Source organism: Doryrhamphus excisus, chromosome 20, assembly GCF_030265055.1.
Source record: "Doryrhamphus excisus isolate RoL2022-K1 chromosome 20, RoL_Dexc_1.0, whole genome shotgun sequence".
NCBI classification, from domain to species: domain Eukaryota; kingdom Metazoa; phylum Chordata; class Actinopteri; order Syngnathiformes; family Syngnathidae; genus Doryrhamphus; species Doryrhamphus excisus.
The window spans coordinates 456,823-474,203 of NC_080485.1; the positions used below are offsets into that span (position 1 = coordinate 456,823).

At 48.7% G+C, this 17,381-nt stretch overlaps 3 protein-coding genes and 2 long non-coding RNA genes across 5 annotated transcripts in view; 3 read left to right on the plus strand and 2 right to left on the minus strand.

The window, feature by feature from the left end:
- The first annotated feature begins 236 nt into the window (after positions 1 to 236).
- On the plus strand, positions 237 to 3,103 carry LOC131107929 (uncharacterized). Its single transcript, XR_009120365.1, has 3 exons — positions 237 to 370; positions 1,879 to 2,071; positions 2,178 to 3,103. It is a non-coding gene; the product is annotated as an uncharacterized LOC131107929 (long non-coding RNA).
- Positions 742 to 4,433, minus strand: LOC131107928 (DNA polymerase eta-like). The gene is made up of 10 exons (XM_058058453.1): positions 4,154 to 4,433; positions 3,677 to 3,811; positions 3,384 to 3,607; positions 3,133 to 3,296; positions 2,676 to 2,779; positions 2,479 to 2,598; positions 2,282 to 2,405; positions 2,145 to 2,210; positions 1,892 to 2,064; positions 742 to 1,452 (listed from the first exon to the last, which is right to left on the minus strand). The coding sequence occupies exons 1-10, from the start codon at positions 4,288 to 4,290 to the stop codon at positions 795 to 797; spliced, it is 1,905 nt and encodes a 634-aa protein (XP_057914436.1). The 5' UTR covers positions 4,291 to 4,433; the 3' UTR covers positions 742 to 794.
- A 332-nt stretch (positions 4,434 to 4,765) lies between these two features.
- On the plus strand, positions 4,766 to 10,424 carry LOC131107869 (voltage-dependent anion-selective channel protein 2). Its single transcript, XM_058058297.1, has 9 exons — positions 4,766 to 4,927; positions 6,163 to 6,234; positions 6,306 to 6,355; positions 6,792 to 6,944; positions 7,115 to 7,167; positions 8,823 to 9,050; positions 9,127 to 9,277; positions 9,367 to 9,424; positions 9,812 to 10,424. The coding sequence occupies exons 2-9, from the start codon at positions 6,168 to 6,170 to the stop codon at positions 9,901 to 9,903; spliced, it is 852 nt and encodes a 283-aa protein (XP_057914280.1). The 5' UTR covers positions 4,766 to 4,927; positions 6,163 to 6,167; the 3' UTR covers positions 9,904 to 10,424.
- Positions 10,425 to 11,155: 731 nt separating this feature from the next.
- LOC131108073 (catechol O-methyltransferase domain-containing protein 1-like) lies at positions 11,156 to 13,159 on the minus strand. Its single transcript, XM_058058826.1, has 7 exons — positions 13,014 to 13,159; positions 12,837 to 12,955; positions 12,415 to 12,520; positions 12,128 to 12,246; positions 11,698 to 11,752; positions 11,502 to 11,635; positions 11,156 to 11,441 (listed from the first exon to the last, which is right to left on the minus strand). The coding sequence occupies exons 1-7, from the start codon at positions 13,081 to 13,083 to the stop codon at positions 11,289 to 11,291; spliced, it is 756 nt and encodes a 251-aa protein (XP_057914809.1). The 5' UTR covers positions 13,084 to 13,159; the 3' UTR covers positions 11,156 to 11,288.
- Positions 12,667 to 17,381, plus strand: part of LOC131108076 (uncharacterized) — a 44,665-nt gene continuing 39,950 nt past the window's right edge. Inside the window, exon 1 of the long non-coding RNA XR_009120395.1 lies at positions 12,667 to 13,202. This is a non-coding gene — a long non-coding RNA (uncharacterized LOC131108076). The remainder of the gene's footprint in view (positions 13,203 to 17,381) is intronic.

A 17,381-nucleotide genomic window follows, 5' to 3' on the forward strand; every position in this document is an offset into this window, starting at 1 on the left:
TAGAAGTATAACCGAGCAGGTAAAGATTACCTCTAATATTCTACGAGTCCAGTGGGAACAAAAGCAGGAGAAGGAATACAGGAAACGTTTATTCGAGCAGCTCGTCTCTCATTTCTGTCAAGCCACCGCAATACACACACTTCCGGTCTTCAAAATAACAGCACATCCGGGTGTGGGTGGGAATGGTTACCACAAATGGCTGAAGTATCGACGTGAGAGCCTGTCGTGCCGAAAGTATTAGTATTAGAAAGTACAAGTACATTAGTAGCACGTGGCCTGGAGGGAGTTCCGGGGGGCGGGGTAAAAGAAGCTAGCTAGCTAGCAATCTCGCTTCCAAGACCTCAATGGAGCATGGCCGGACGTTCTTTGGGTGGCTACATTTCACATTTTCCACTTCCAACAATATTTGAACTTACTTAGACTTCAGTGTAAATTGTCGTTTTGCTGCTCGCTATAAATTCCAGCGTGTTTGCTCGGCTCCAGTCCAGGAGAGCCACATCTGGTGAAAAGGTGGTTTCTCAACGTTTCCTCAACTCGTTATGGTGGACTATCTTACTAATGGCGTTTTCCAAATATACATTGAGTGATTTTTACATGCGAACACGGTGCATCTGTGTGGTATTTTGGCTCTGATTTGACATGATTGGTTAGAAATAGCTTGCTTTTGCTTGTTATAGCAGCATCTGCCGGCATGTTGTGGTATTACAGTAGAAGGCCCCACATTAAAATAAACCTGAGATACAAAGGAAGTACTTTTTATTGGCATTTTAAAAGGGCACTCGTACATGAAACAGTCAGTTTCTTTGGAAAAAAGCATCCAGGGTTCCAGCAGTAGAACCGTGCGAGCGCTGTCTTTTGGGAAGAGGTCCTGCCGAGCCTCTGGGTTGTGTTTTCCCCCGGGAGGACTGTGCTGGAGAGGATGAAGGAGAAGAGAAGGAGTTGTGCAAGTCCAAGGCAAAGTGATAGTCGTCGTGTTCGGGCATGTCCCACACAGGCACCTCCTGACCGCATAGTTGACATTTCAGCAGGTCCTTGCTGCTGTCCTCTGCTGGAACATCACACGAGGACTGCTGTGGAACCTCTGGCTGGGCATCAGTGTTGGACCCCTGCAAGCATCTCTCCGTGTGTTTCTTGTGGAAGAAAGAGGCAATGTCAGAGCGAGGATGAGAAGACGCCGTGCGAGCGGACGAGGACGGGGCCGTCGATGGAGTCTCTCCCTCTCCTTCCTTCTCCCGTCTGGTCTTCTTCAGGAAGAAAGACTGGATAGTGCTGGGCTGTTTGTGTGTGGATTGAGTGGACTGAGTGGATTGAGTGGAGGTCTGGACGCTGCAGGAAGGCTTTTGAGTGGATGAGACCTCGGAGCTGAGGAAGCCGGTGATACCGCCCCCTGCTGCTGAAGGGGCGTCACTGAACTTGCTGGCGGAGAGATGCAGCAGGGTGAGGGGGGGTGTCCTGGCAAATCATTGAAATAATTTCCAAAATGAAGAATAGAATACATCTTGAAATGCCAATCATTTATAACATATGACCATTCATGTCAACTGTAGTCCAAAATGTAAAAAGGATGATTTCATGATGCGTTTCATGACTTATGCATGAAATGATTTTTAATGCGGGTAGTGTGTGAACAATGAAATATGCAATGTAATAAGTTGTCCACTGATTCATGGCATTTGTGGCCAATGTAGTATAATGTAATATACCCACTGGACTTATTTCAATGACATTTATCTTAGGTGCCAAAGTTAAACCAAATATGAAATATCTGAAATCTAAATCACTTATTTTTATGACATCTTGATGATGTATGATGTCTGTGTATGAAATAATAAGCATGTATGATGCATGCCATGTGTTAATAATGTCATGTCATCTAAGGTAACGTACATACCACGCGGCCTGCTGGTTTCCTGCCGTGTTGAGGCTCTTGATGATGGCGAAGCTGTCGCCGGAGATCTTGGCGGCGTCGTAGCGAACCAAAGCGCAGCAACGGGAGAAGGAGCTGGGTCTCTTGTCGCCCAGCTGACGGACCCCCACCGTGAGCAACTTGGCTACTCTGCCGTTCTGCGAGGTAGGATCAACGTTTAATAACAACATTGAGGCCCCGCCCCGCACTCTCTGCAGTTTAGTCACAAAACCCTCACCGCTTCTCTGTCCTTGGTGAGCCGCTCCTCCAGCTCCAGGGCCAGCTGATGGAGCCAATGCCGGACCTTGGCAGACGTTAGGCCAAAGGATTAGGTACGCCTGCACGGTCTAACCCCAGGATGAGCGATGAGAGTACCTGCTCTTTGGTGGCTAGCGATGTTTTCCCAGGGAAGTTCTTGCTGCAGCCAATGGACTTGGGGAGCTGCCTCGGTTTCACCGCCTCAAACTCCACCCCCCGACAAAGATCGTACAGCCACTGGCTGTCGAATGCAACGTTCCGTCCTCACAAATCAAAATGTCAGAACATCGGAGGTCACGCGACGTCTTTCTTACCCCGTTTTCTCTCCAAAGTGCTGCCCCAGTTGGGCCTGAGAGAAGCGGGTCAGATCCCCCATCATCTCTGCTTGCAGCGTTTCCGTAATGGACGCCCCCAGCTTCCCCCCCAGGTTGCGTCTTGCCTCAGTGAGTCCATCACAAGGAGACACGTGAAGAAGAAGCAAGGGTGTGAGATTTGGGGTGAAGATACTCACATCTTGCCGATGGGCAGGGTGCGGAAAAGCTCTGGCACCGAAGCCAGCGGCAGTATCGTCTGGCGGTTGGGTTTGTTCAAGCCGCACGCTAGCTTAGCTAGCACCTGCAGGAAGGAAACGTCACATGCGATACTTCCAAGATGAATATCTTCTAGTTGATCATGGTATATTCAAGTGTACTACTCGGGAGTAACTTCATGACTACACGCCTTTTCCACTAGTGACTTTCTTCCAATGTCTGACTACCGTTAGTGGTTATGTTTATGCTATCTTATGAGCTTTTTAATATTCAAATATGACAAAATGAAGTCAAATACAAATGGCTACTTCTTATTTTTAAAGAAACTACTTTATTTGTGAAGAAATATCTTTAATGAATAATAATGACCTCATGAGCTACTTCCTAGCGTGTAAATGTGTACTTTTCCTAACAGGCGTGTGGAAGCATGTCTCGTACTTTGTTGTGGGAGATGCCAGCCGAGCAGCGGAAGCTCGTGTCTCGCTCCACAGCAGCTCTCATTTCCTCCACGATGAGGGCCCCCACGGTCAGCTGGAGCTCTGCAGAGCCGTGCTCGGGCAAGGACGCCAACCACTGATGGACACCCGTGGATCTCTGCTGCTCTGCAGAAGGAACGTACGTATATTTACCGAGAGGGGCTCAGCCATGTTGCTCACATGGATCAATAGTTTGGTAGGATGAGCACACACCTTTATCCAAAACAGCCGCTTCCTGTCCTGGAGGTAAACTGGGGGGGTAACCCTCGATGTAAGTGGTCCTCAGAAGATCAGCCTCTATTTGCTTGTCTGCCATCTCCTTAATCCGCTGCTGGACCGCCGCAGTCAAGTCCATGTAGGCCTCGTCGATACTGGCCCGCTCAATCACGGCAAAGCCAGACATGACCCGGATCACCTCCACGCTAGCCTCCCTGTAGCTGGACACAACGGACGCCGTTAGGTTTGGCCTCCACAGCATCATACGTCACAACGCATCCATCGCTCACTGGGTCAGGTCCGCCTTGCCGTGAGACTCGCGCACCCTGGCCACCTGGAGATCCGGGCACAGCTTCTTGGCGTCATCCACCCACATGTTCCTGGTGACCCCGTGGGCCCTGGCCTCGTAGCTCACGGCTATGATGCTGACACAAGAAAAGACATTTGAGTCCTACTGTAAATGTGAGGTGTGATTGGCTGTAGTTTAAATCTTCATATCCAGACTCCAAACTCAACTGTTTACACTCTCATCCTCTGTTTTATTTGTGTCATGGGCCGTGAACTTGGGTTTTTAGAAAGGCGCTTGCAAATGAAATGTATTATTAAAACAAACGATATGCGTGAGATTGGCGTTCCAACTTTGATTGACAGCAGTGATGTCCAACAGGGAACGTGAAGGCTTTCCTTGATAAAGGCGCATCTTTTTTCACTGAACGTCTCTGAATGACAACACTTTAGGCTTCATGGGACCCAGGAAGGGTACTCACCCTCCTCCTTTCCAGGTCTTGTACTGAGCCACCACACAGGGAGTATTCTTCAGGGCTGCATTCAATCTCTGCTCCACTTGCACGTAGAAACAGTCCATGTCCACTAACGCCACCACCCGCTCCTTTCCGTACTCCATTGCTAAAAGCACCTTTCGTCGCGGTTTATCACAGTATTCGTTACCAATAAAGAAAAAAAACAAAGCACTGCCGTCACATTATTGTCATACTTCCGTCCCGCAACAACACTGTATGGGAAAGGGGGCTTGTTTTCCCGCAATTACGGGTTACATAACTGCGTCATCAATAGTCGACGGACGCCGTATGCATTTGCCTGAATCATTTTCCTATATACGGTCATAATATATGAACGAAAATGCATATTCTAAAGTTGAACTGTCTCAAATTGAGCACGTTATATTGAGTAATCATTATGACACTTGAGAGCAATTTCTATATAATAAATAATAAACAATGACACACACAAAATCTACTACATCGACATAAGTTAAAGATAAGCATATAACATATATATATCCAAATGGATAATGAGGCACTTTTAATATTACATCGAAATTAAACAAAACATATTTTTTATTCGGGCAAAGCCGTGGACAGCCCCGGTCCTACGCTACGACTGTGATAGGTCAGGTTTCATTGCAGCGGAGTCTCCTTCAGCTCGTCCTCCAACGGTGCCGCTTGCCTCGCCCAGTGCGGTTTGAGGAACATCGCTCCTAAAAAGTCACTTTAGTCCACCTTGAGCCAAATCTACCACCGGTAAGAGACGCCTTTGATTGGGGTAGAACTGCTGTGGTAGTCGCTATCAGGCCGGAAGACGCGCTGGAACTTGCCGGTAACTCTTGCTAGCTTTAGCGGTGTTAGCTAAGCTAGCTGTGGTGGGCATGCTGCGTCTGACTCATGTGTGGTGGTAATTCACTTCTGTTGTGTTTAAAACTGCAAAACGTGTCCACCGCTTTGGGGATCAATGTGTGGCTTATCGTCTTAAATAAGGTTTCCGGGTAAGGGCTTATAAGTCGGTTAACCGTCCTTGCGGCCTGTTTGTGCAGAGTGACACGGCTCGACGGCTCCCATCACTTTGACGTGCCGCTAATTCGCACCAGCGTGTGCCGCCTCCACCCGCCTTGGTTTTAAACCAACTAACGATAAGAAGTAAGCTTGGGTTGGACCGGGTCTACCAAAGGACTCTCGCCTCAGTCGCACATTAACCTTGTCCGAGGCTGCCAGGCCACCGCTGCGATGCCCCGGGAGTGGATGGCTACGTCACTTAGGACTTTAAATGCAAAGCGGCGACGACAAACGGGCTTTGGAGGTTGATGTCTTAGCGCTTGTGCACGGAGGTCTAAATTCTCACCGCATTCGACTTCAAAGCCGCTAGCCAATGTTGAATGGGGAAGGAATTGTCTTTACAGCTGGGATGGGACATTTTGGGGAGTATTCCCACTCCTCAAATGGACGATTTATTTGTTTCTGACCAGAGGATTGGATGTAACCTGACTTATGTCAAAGGGGGAGCATATGCTTGTCCCTACATACATTCATTTATTCTTGGTGCCCGCCACAGATAAAAGTGACAGTCTGTGGGACATGTCCGTACAGTAGCCGGCATCCCAACTGACCGTAGTATGCTAATTGGACAACTCCACCAACACAACACTTGGGTTGGGCATCGTTTGAATTTGATCCATTGTGGTTCCCGTTTAATGAAATAATTGACCTATTTTTTGTCATTTATTTTAAGTAGGTATGTTCCACTTTCATCGTATAATATTGCATGTTTGACTTTGGTGATGTGACATGCGGGGATATTTATCATGGCTTTGACACCAGTGGAGTCCTAGCCTCTAAAACGTTGCGTTTGTTTCCATTTGGTTTCCAGAGCAGCATTAGGAATTGTGATTTTAGGAGAATCAATGTCGGTTGTATGTGAATGTTTGTGTTTTGCTGACCGATGACTAGTAGTAACTGTGTATATTTTTGATCCCTGCGTGCAGAAACGATGGCCGTGCCTCCTTCATACGCTGATCTGGGCAAGTCCGCAAAGGACATCTTCAACAAAGGCTACGGTATGAGTACCTGAAGATGTTTGAAGTGTTTTACCTGCCAAATTGACGGAAAAACGGCCTTGTCTATTCAGGTTTTGGCCTGGTGAAGCTTGACGTCAAGACCAAGTCAGCCAGCGGAGTGGTAAGCTGTTTTACCAGTCTCCCACTGTGGAAGTTGCCCTGTCAATCAGTTGTCATGTCATTATTGAACAGCATGCATGGTGCCAGTCAGGGTTGAGCCTCATCTCTGTGAATGTTTTGCATAATGTACCTTTTTTAAATGCCTTTCCTTTGAAACACAATCCAAGACTTTTTAGGAGGTCAGGGTCTGAGTCTAATCTGAGTCTAGGGTGGGAAGGGTAAAACAATCTGACCGGACACCCGCTTTGAAACACGAGCGATGCGGCCGCATGGGTGCCCCCAACCATTGGGGCTGTGCCCTGCGGGATGCATTGTGCTCGTCGGCGATGTCATTCTCTTGAGTTAAACCATGCTGAGGCTAGACGTGCCGAGCAAGATCTGTCATGTCCGAGTTTATGTTCCTTTGCTGTGATTTCATTGGATGTTTGTCTGCGCAGGAATTCAAGACATCGGGTTCCTCCAACACGGACACCAGCAAAGTTGTTGGCAGCCTGGAAACCAAGTACAAGCGGGCCGAATACGGCCTGACCTTCACCGAGAAGTGGAACACCGACAACACCCTGGGAACAGAAATCACCATCGAAGATCAGGCAAGGACGCCACGCACTCGTGAAAGCACACGGGCATTACCGTCACCGTCATCATCACCACCATCACCACAATCACTACCACCATCATCGCCACCACCACCATCATTATCATCATCATCATCGCCGCCACCATCACGCTGCGTTTCATTTGGTTTTCATGGTTTCTCCAGATTGCCAAGGGACTGAAGTTGACCTTTGACACAACCTTCTCCCCAAATACTGGGTATGATCATCTCTTTTTCAACCTGTGCTTCTACTGCGGGGGGGGTTCCACTTTCACATTTGGTAAAGATATGCTAAGAAGTTCTAAAGTAAAGGTACTGCCTAAAGCCAGTAATCCAGTATTCCAGTAATCCTTCTCTATGGTGGTTATTGGATCCTGATCCAGCCCAACTTAAATGGGTCTCCATGCAGCGTGAAAGGTCATGCCATGAGTGATGCCTAGCGTAGAGGTCACGCCATTGGTGATGCCTAGCGTAGAGGTCACGCCATTGGTGATGCCTAGCGTAGAGGTCACGCCATTGGTGATGCCTAGCGTAGAGGTCACGCCATTGGTGATGCCTAGCCTAGAGGTCATGCCATTGGTGATGCCTAGCGTAGAGGTCATGCCATCGGTGATGCCTAGCGTAGAGGTCATGCCATCGGTGATGCCTAGCGTAGAGGTCATGCCATCGGTGATGCCTAGCGTAGAGGTCATGCCATCGGTGATGCCTAGCGTAGAGGTCATGCCATCGGTGATGCCTAGCGTAGAGGTCATGCCATCGGTGATGCCTAGCGTAGAGGTCATGCCATGAGTGATTCCTAGCGTAGAGGTCATGCCATGAGTGATGCCTAGCGTAGAGGTCACGCCATTGGTGATGCCTAGCGTAGAGGTCACGCCATTGGTGATGCCTAGCGTAGAGGTCACGTCATCGGTGATGCCTAGCGTAGAGGTCACGCCATCGGTGATGCCTAGCGTAGAGGTCACGCCATCGGTGATGCCTAGCGTAGAGGTCACGCCATCGGTGATGCCTAGCGTAGAGGTCGTGCCATCGGTGATGCCTAACGTAGAGGTCGTGCCATCGGTGATGCCTAACGTAGAGGTCGTGCCATCGGTGATGCCTAACGTAGAGGTCGTGCCATCGGTGATGCCTAACGTAGAGGTCACGCCATCGGTGATGCCTAACGTAGAGGTCACGCCATCGGTGATGCCTAACGTAGAGGTCACGCCATCGGTGATGCCTAACGTAGAGGTCACGCCATCGGTGATGCCTAGCGTAGAGGTCACGCCATTGGTGATGCCTAGCGTAGAGGTCACGCCATTGGTGATGCCTAGCGTAGAGGTCACGCCATTGGTGATGCCTAGCGTAGAGGTCACGCCATTGGTGATGCCTAGCGTAGAGGTCACGCCATTGGTGATGCCTAGCGTAGAGGTCACGCCATTGGTGATGCCTAGCGTAGAGGTCACGCCATTGGTGATGCCTAGCGTAGAGGTCATGCCATTGGTGATGCCTAGCGTAGAGGTCGTGCCATTGGTGATGCCTAGCGTAGAGGTCACGCCATTGGTGATGCCTAGCGTAGAGGTCACGCCATTGGTGATGCCTAGCGTAGAGGTCGTGCCATTGGTGATGCCTAGCGTAGAGGTCGTGCCATTAGAGGTCGTGCGTTACTGAGGCCAAAACGCCTTAGTGTGGTCACAGGATTACTTTTTTTACTTGAGAAGCTCCGAGGCCTTTAGGAGGCCAGAGGGTGCATGTGGAGGCGGGCAGCGCATTCAGGGGCCTTGCTAAGAATGGGAAAGGCCAGCATGTGCCGGGTTAAGGTCATTGATGAAGCAGTCATGTTTGGAGTATGATTTCATAACCATAAGAACGTTGCATCACCCGTACGACCACGCAGCAAGAAGAGCGGCAAGGTCAAGACCGCCTACAAGCGCGAGTACGTCAACCTGGGCTGCGACGTGGACTTCGATTTCGCCGGCCCCACCATCCATGGAGCGGGCGTGGTGGGCTACGAGGGCTGGCTGGCCGGTTACCAGATGACCTTTGACACCGCCAAATCCAAGATGACCCAGAACAACTTTGCCATTGGCTACAAGACGGGAGACTTCCAGCTGCATACCAACGTGTGAGTATGCTAGCATGCCAGTATCCAGCAGGTCCTGGTCCAGTTCATCTCACCCATCTTTGTGTTCTCGGTGAAGAAACGATGGAGCTGAGTTTGGAGGGTCCATCTACCAGAAGGTCAGCGACAAGCTGGAGACGGCGGTCAACCTGGCATGGACCGCCGGCAGCAACAGCACGCGCTTTGGCATCGCCGCCAAGTACCAGCTGGACAAGGATGCCTCCGTCAGCGTAAGTTACCGGCCGGAGGAGAGCGCCGTCGGGAACATTCAACCTGCAAGATGGCGGCAACGCTTTTGCATCTTCTGCGTCTTTTGCAGGCTAAGGTGAACAACAACAGCCTGGTGGGGATCGGCTACACCCAGACTCTTAGACCAGGTGAGTCTGCAACATCAAACCCACTTCCTCCTTTTACACACCTCCCCCAAAAGGGAATCATGAGAAGATATGCTAAGATGTTTATATCGTTCACATATCAGCGTTGTCATCAAGGTGAAAAGGCTGATTATGAATATCTACTTCACTTCAAATTATGATGTATTTTAACGTCATTCAGATAACTTCTGATAGAAAGTTAGCGTGTTGATTAGCATGACTAGCTAGCCCCTCCACATTCCAAGGCCAAAGGTCACGTAGGTCCGCCCTCGTCATAGCAATGCAGCTACTGCCATCCATTGCGTGGTTGACCACCCTGCGGCGCTAGGCCAGCAGAGGATACGAGCGGGCGGCGTCGGTGTGCATAACGTCAGCTCCTTACCTGCACAGGTGTGAAACTCACCCTGGCTGGCCTGGTGGACGGGAAGAACATCAACGCCGGAGGCCACAAGTTGGGTCTGGGCTTGGAACTGGAAGCCTAAAGCGTTTCCTCCCGCACTAAGAACTCCGGAATATCAGAAGCAACATTTGGCCTTAAGGTTATTTCCCAACCAGCAAGCGGGGGACATCTTGAAGAGATCGGGTTCAAAGGCTACAACAACAAACTCTGAGCACGGCGTCACGCCACTGCTTTTCTTTGTATTATTTATATCTTACATGTAATCATGTTCCTGTCCGGCACCGCCACCAAATGCCCGACCGCACACGCCTCCTTCCTTGTTCAAACACCCTCTGATATTCCTCAGTTTTAAGAATACACCAGGCTTCCCTTCCCTCCTTGCCGCTCACACCACCCCAGCTGAAGCTCTGCCCCCCCTCGGCCATCACAACCTACAACAAGGCAGTTTTTGGGTTTGTGTTGGCCGATCGAGCGAGCAAATGCATTTGGGAGTTCTTCAAAAGCCAAACTATGAAATCTCAAAGAGGAGTTAAGCGTAAGTCACCTTCTACACGGAGCTCCTTTTGTGTATGCTAACTTTTCAATAAAGTCTTTCAACTCCGACTGCCGACTGACTGACTTGCAACGCCGTCACCATTTATTCATACGGGCCTTTTCACACCTTGTCACCATGCGTACCGGTCATCCTCCTTTAGGGCGGATGACTACCACGCGTACCGGTCATCCTCCTTTAGGGCGGATGACTACCACGCGTACCGGTCATCCTCCTTTAGGGCGGATGACTACCACGCGTACCGGTCATCCTCCTTTAGGGCGGATGACTACCACGCGTACCGGTCATCCTCCTTTAGGGCGGATGACTACCATGCGTACCGGTCATCCTCCTTTAGGGCGGATGACTACCACACCCCATGTAACCCAATGTACCAGTCATCCTCCTTTAGGGCGGATGACTACCATGCGTATCGGTCATCCTCCTTTAAGGTGGATGACTACCACACCCCATGTAACCCAATGTACCAGTCATCCTCCTTTATGGCCGATTACTACCATACCCCACCAATTATGCCAGTTTCTGCAAAGTAGAATTCGATTATTAATACTGATCTTTTTTCCCCAAAAACTCTTCTTTCTCCTTCCGGCTTTTCCCTCAGGGGTCACCACAGCAAATCAATCTCCTCCATCCAACCCAGTCTTTTTTTCCCAAACAGACACAGTAATTTTCTACCTAATTACCTATTAATAATAACCTATTAATCAATTTAAATAAAGTTGTACTGTAACAGGTGTTTCCTATTGGGGGCCTGTTAAACAATAACACGTTTATTAAACACTTTGTTAGCATTTTTAAAGCTTTATTTGTTTTTAAAGTTCCTGGTGGGACGCATCCAGTGCCCTTCTGGTCCAAGTTTTGCACGTGGGGTGGAGGTTTCCCACCCGTAACTGACCCGGTTCCTTGGACGGCGTTTATCGTTTAATAGCGATAGTCAGCCCGTCCCCCACGGTGACCATGCTCAGGTCGATCCTCTGGTCCTTGTGGAGCTTCTTATTGAGCGCATCCAGTGTCCTGGAAGTGATGTCGTCAGGGGCCGGGTCCACGACCCTGCCGCCCCATAGCACCTTCACACACACACACACTCAGTCACAATGAGGAGACACGTTCTAGAAGATGTCACCTACGTTATCAATAGCGATGACGCCCCCTTTCCGAATGAGCTGTAAGGACTTTTCATAGTAGCCATCATAGTTGGCCTTGTCAGCATCAATGAATACAAAGTCGAAGGTTCCATTCCCTCCAGCTGAAATCAGCTCATCTAGAAAAGAACAGGAAATGGCAGATGAGAAGTCGATGGGAAATGGCAGATGAGGTTCTTACCTAGCGTGGTCATCGCCGCTTGCAGTCGCACTTCGATCTTCCTGTCCACTCCCGCCTGCGTGGGGAAAAAGACGCTTGTCATAAACGAAGCCTATCAAGTCACATATTCATTCCTAGAATGAAATACATATATTCATCATTCATATACATTTGGATGATTAGTACTTGCCATATGATTGTTAGTCATGATATTGACGCGTCATCATTCGGTACCAGAATGCAACATGAATTACATCAATGTGTCCAATCAGGAAGCGGTCGGAGGGATCAATGATCTGATTGGTCCAACCTTTAATGTCGATTGAACGCCACAGTGCTTTTCTTTATTTTGATCAGGCTGTTTGATGAAGCATATTTATGAAGCTGGTTGACTCACGAGATTACCAAAGTCATTCTTTGGTAAAACATATTGTCTTATGTAACTAGTCACCTCCTGAAAAAACGGTTTGGCGATGTCCACGTAGACGCCGTTTGTTTCACATGCTACCACTTGTCCGTTAAGCGGCACGGCCAGCGCCATGCTGAGTGCGTTGTACCCCGTGTACATCCCTGTAGGGTACAAGTACATGCTACATGCCATGGATCATACAGAGTACAGAGGTCCATAGTCATGAGAAAACAATGGTTGAAATATAACGAGATGCAAATACTTGTGGCTAAATATGATAGAACTAGGAGTAAAAGTAGGTAAATGTGCTGTACACGTGGCAACCTCACCAATTTCAATAGCTTTGCTTGCGTTGATGAGTTTCATGAGGTTAGCCATCAGCTGGGCTTGTTCTCTGGCTACCATCATTCCGCTCTGCTCGTCCGCCATAGTTATCTGAAATCACATGCAATCATTCTTGTGGTGGAGGGAATACAACATCTGACTTCTTAGTCCACCAAACACAACAAGGATGTGCCAGCAAAAGCTTCCCTTCATCACCCTCTGGCGGTCATGATGCGAACTGCTCAGATCCAGATACAATATGCAGTACAGGTACTGTACATTCTTTTGGTGTGCTGTGAAATCAAGTACTTTTAATAACGTCGGTTCAAAGAATGGGAGATGATTAAAATGAATTCCGAGGTTAGCATGATGACATTCTACAGGCCAAGCAAAATGAAAGCAAAACGATTTGGTGTTTTTTATGCACCAGCCTGAGTTTGGCGAGGACCGGATGTTCCCTCAGGGAGTTGTCAACGACGTACTGCAGCACCGCATCGTCCTTTCCGCCGCTGTGACTCTTCCCCACGTACGCGGACTTCCCCGCACCTTCAAGACAACCACGGGGTCATTGCCCCCAAGTGACACCCGGCGTCCTCCTTGATACCTGTCAGTAGAAGAGACAGTCCCACGCAGACCAGACATCTGGCGTGTGCAGACATTTTCCACCCGCTCATGGTTGGTTGTTTTTGGGGAACCAAATGAGACTTTGACCTTTCACAGAGACGACAAGGGAAGGGGAGGATGAAAAGGAGGACTTCTACCAGCCAATCAACGCAAAGCAAGGAAATGACATGTAAGTTCCTCATGTAAGATTTACATTTACGCCAAAACTAAATCTAAGTCATTTTACCGAAGATGAAAAATATATCGGGTTATCAAGTCTTGATATGAGTGGTGATATGAGTTTGTTTTGCTCGCTGAGCTGCGAGTCACTCAACAATGTCGCTTGTTGATGACGTAGCAACTTCCGGGTTTATTCCGGTTGGCGTGCTTTGGCTGACGTAAGATTAAAAATACACCCTGTTCTTAAATACACAAACTGTATGTTAAACCAGTCAAAACAACTATAACTATAACTATAATCATATGTATTTAATTATGGAGCGTTAAAAGCCGTCCCAAAAGATTATGACTGCCGAAGCAACACCAATCGAATATCGAAATTGTCGGACAACATAAAACAAACTTTGGGGATAAAAGATGGAATTTAATTGTAATAAAATGAAAATATTAACAATTGCAACAAGAAACTGCTCATTATTGGAGAAATAATGTCAGTTTAAGAGAAGATGTTTCTTTATTTGTCCCACAACAGGAAATTTCAGGGTCAAGTCATAATATTATGGCAATAAAGTCCAAATATTTCTAGAAAGAAAACTAACAGGATGTTGAAATTGTTGGAAAATTAAAAAAAAACCCAAACAGCATAAATGAGGAAACCAGTTTGTCTCAGTGGGTGGAGGCGGGGCTGCTAGCATACACCCAGAGTGCAGCAGAGTAGAAATGTCATTCATTCATTTTCATTTTTTCTATGTTTGATTGTTTGATTGTTTTTCTGAGACATGATGTTAAATACGGGCGTGGTTGTCATGGATGTCACCAGGTGGACGGAGTACATGCGTACGGTATATTCACATGATGTACTTGAATCCTACTGTGTGGTATTTCTATCGAGTATTTCATGCCTCGTGTTGTACACCGCCATTTTTCCACGAGAGAAGTTTCAGTTCTCTTTCTAGTTTCTTTCTTTTCCACGCTGACCCCCATGAGCTCCCCTGGTGAGCTAGCATCCACGGCATCTAGCATCTAGCGTCGTACCTTCAAAGCAGCTGGAATATAATGAGCCGTGTTTGGATCCAGGATTGTTTTGTGTGAGGCGTACTTCCGATCCCGGCTCGGAGGCAGGATGGGGGAAGCGGTGACGGGGGGGGGGGGGGGGGGGTTCTCCAAGGACGGGATGCTTCCTCTGTCTGCGTTCTCATGAAGAATGCACAAACAAGCGCAGCACGTCAGCTAAATGAGCCGTGACGGGAGTCGGCTCCCAAAAACGAGCGGGATCCTCTCAGCGCCGCGTTTGGCCGCCATCTTTGTTCTCCCCGCCCCACACAGCTCGGGGCCTGTGCTTGTGTGACGCTAATTGTTTCTGCTACTCGTGCCAAGTACCGACTCTTCCTGGCACGTTCAGGAGACGGAAGGTCCCTCAGCTAGCTTTTGTCTGCTTAAGCAGCGGAGAGAGCTCGCCATCTGCATGCCACCGTCACGCACGCCACCGCCACCGCCACCGCCACCGCCACGCACGTCCTCGCTCGCTCTCAGAGGCGGCAGAATCGACGCAAAAGAAAACAAAAGTGACACCTAGCGCCGCTTAATATGAAAGAAAATTATTCACAAGGTTTTGATGGAGTGCAGTGGGAGTAGCAAAGTAAACACATACAGTACTATACCCCAAAGTCACATTTTACTACTTATACTCCTTATCACACCTACACATGTATACCTAGCCATGTATACCTACCCATGTACCTAGCCATGTATACCTAGCCATGTATACCTAGCCATGTATACCTAGCCATGTATACCTACCCATGTATATCTACCCATGTACCTACCCATGTACCTACCCATGTACCTACCCATGTACCTACCCATGTACCTACCCATGTACCTACCCATGTACCTACCCATGTACCTAGCCATGTACCTACCCATGTACCTACCCATGTACCTACCCATGTACCTACCCATGTATACCTACCCATGTATATCTACCCATGTACCTACCCATGTACCTTGCCATGTATACCTACCCATGTACCTACCCATGTACTACCTACCCATGTACCTACTCATGTACCTAGCCATGTACTACCTACCCATGTACCTACTCATGTACCTAGCCATGTACTACCTACCCATGTATACCTACCCATGTATACCTACCCATGTACTACCTACCCATGTATACCTACCCATGTATACCTACCCATGTATACCTACCCATGTACTACCTACCCATGTACCTACCCATGTACCTACCCATGTACCTACCCATGTACCTACCCATGTACCTACCCATGTACCTACCCATGTATACCTACCCATGTATACCTACCCATGTACTACCAACCCATGTACCTACCCATGTATACCTACCCATGTATACCTACCCATGTACTACCTACCCATGTACCTACCCATGTACCTACCCATGTACCTACCCATGTATACCTACCCATGTATACCTACCCATGTACTACCAACCCATGTACCTACCCATGTATACCTACCCATGTACTACCTACCCATGTACCTTGCCATGTACGTACCTACCCATGTATACCTACCCATGTACCTACCCATATACCTACCCATGTACCTACCCATGTACCTACCCATGTACCTACCCATGTACCTACCCATGTACCTACCCATGTACTACCTACCCATGTACTACCTACCCATGTACCTACCCATGTACCTTGCCATGTACGTACCTACCCATGTACCTACCCATGTACTACCTACCCATGTACCTACCCATGTACCTACCCATGTACCTACCCATGTACCTAGCCATGTACTACCTACCCATGTACCTACCCATGTACTACCTACCCATGTACTACCTACCCATGTATACCTACCCATGTACTACCTACCCATGTACCTACCCATCCTCAACATGTTTTCATTGTCTAATATGTCAAATATATAATATAACAAATATTTTTGTTGCATTATGGCTACTATATTGGTTAATAGGAGTGACTGTAGGGGTGTTATTTCCTGCCCAGAGGGCTCTAATCATGTTAAAGCCCCATCCTTTGACATTCTGTGCTCTGAGTATAAAATGTTCCGTATATTAACGTTAAATCCTACTTAGTGGAAAGTGAGTTATGGCGTGGATAAACGAGGGATGAGGTGGAAGTTTCTTCTGCCGTTTGTCGGATTCAAAAGCCTCATTTTGGCCAACGTGCCTCTTTTTAAACTCATCGTTTGTTATCAATCGATAAAGCCATCATTTTTTACTGGATATATGCACGAAAAACCGCGATGTAGCGAGGGATGATCATGTCCCCGAGTGTTGCCTCCTTGAGCTGGACTTGGTGCAGTAACGCCATCCAGCCAGCGGGCGGCAGTGTCGTGTAGCTAACCCCCCCCTGCCGGGACAGGAAGCAGCAGGATGGAGGTGATATCACTCTGCTGTTGTGGAATTGACCTGTGCCCCCTCACGGAGGACACGCGTGCTCCTATTGACTCTCCGCGAACGCCGAGCAGCTGTTACATCACCGAGAGGGGCGGGGCTGGGAGTGGGGGGGGGGGGTCTCCTAATAGCAGGAGTCGCTTTAGCTTGCAGCAGGCAGATAAGCGGCCATGAATATTTAGCGACACTTAAGCACAAGCTCGAGCCGACTGACAGGCGTCTCTCGGCGTTCCGTCGACGCGTTTGAGGTTCGTCTCCTGTTTTGACAGCACGACGACTCGCGCTTTGAAGCTCCCGGAAGTGGCTCGCCGGAGCGCACGGCGATAACGAACGTATTGGCAGCCACGTGGGTGCCGGCGTGCCGAGCCGAGGCGGAGCAAAGGTAGCTATGTAGGCCAGGTACGGACCTGCATCACAATCAGGAAGCGGTCCCCAACCTGCTGCTTTTCACGCTTTGGTTCAGGCTGCACGGGACGGGAACGCCGAGGATCAACCATTCAACCTTTCATCATCTTCTCTTTGTGCGCCGAAGCGCCGCCGAACAAAACCGGAGGTTTTTCCCAGCTGGAGAAACGCAAACAAACAGGAATGAATGGCAGGTGGGCTTGTTTGACTTTCACATCAACCTAGCATCTTCGCTATTCACGCTGCCGCCTCAATAAACGCACAATTCAATTTCCTCAGAGACGCACGCTAAGTTGACAGTCCTCCAGAGAGATCAAATAGGCGCTACGGGGACCTGGGGGGGGGGGGGGGCGTCTGGGAAAG

What these genes read in the sequence shown, in the direction of transcription:
- LOC131107869 (XM_058058297.1), top strand. Translation starts at nt 6,168, where the DNA reads ATGGCCGTGCCTCCTTCATACGCTGATCTGGGCAAGTCCGCAAAGGAC. An exon ending in CCAAGTCAGCCAGCGGAGTG is followed by an intron (nt 6,356 to 6,791) that starts GTAAGCTGTTTT and finishes TTGTCTGCGCAG; the next exon opens with GAATTCAAGACATCGGGTTC. An exon ending in TTCCAGCTGCATACCAACGT is followed by an intron (nt 9,051 to 9,126) that starts GTGAGTATGCTA and finishes TTCTCGGTGAAG; the next exon opens with AAACGATGGAGCTGAGTTTG.
- LOC131108073 (XM_058058826.1), bottom strand. Translation starts at nt 13,083, where the DNA reads ATGAGCGGGTGGAAAATGTCTGCACACGCCAGATGTCTGGTCTGCGTG. An exon ending in TCCTCGCCAAACTCAGGCTG is followed by an intron (nt 12,521 to 12,836) that starts GTGCATAAAAAA and finishes ATGTGATTTCAG; the next exon opens with ATAACTATGGCGGACGAGCA. An exon ending in AAGCAAAGCTATTGAAATTG is followed by an intron (nt 12,247 to 12,414) that starts GTGAGGTTGCCA and finishes TGTACCCTACAG; the next exon opens with GGATGTACACGGGGTACAAC.
- LOC131107928 (XM_058058453.1), bottom strand. Translation starts at nt 4,290, where the DNA reads ATGGAGTACGGAAAGGAGCGGGTGGTGGCGTTAGTGGACATGGACTGT. An exon ending in GGCAAGGCGGACCTGACCCA is followed by an intron (nt 3,608 to 3,676) that starts GTGAGCGATGGA and finishes CGTTGTGTCCAG; the next exon opens with CTACAGGGAGGCTAGCGTGG. An exon ending in GGAAACCAGCAGGCCGCGTG is followed by an intron (nt 1,453 to 1,891) that starts GTATGTACGTTA and finishes ATGATTTGCCAG; the next exon opens with GACACCCCCCCTCACCCTGC.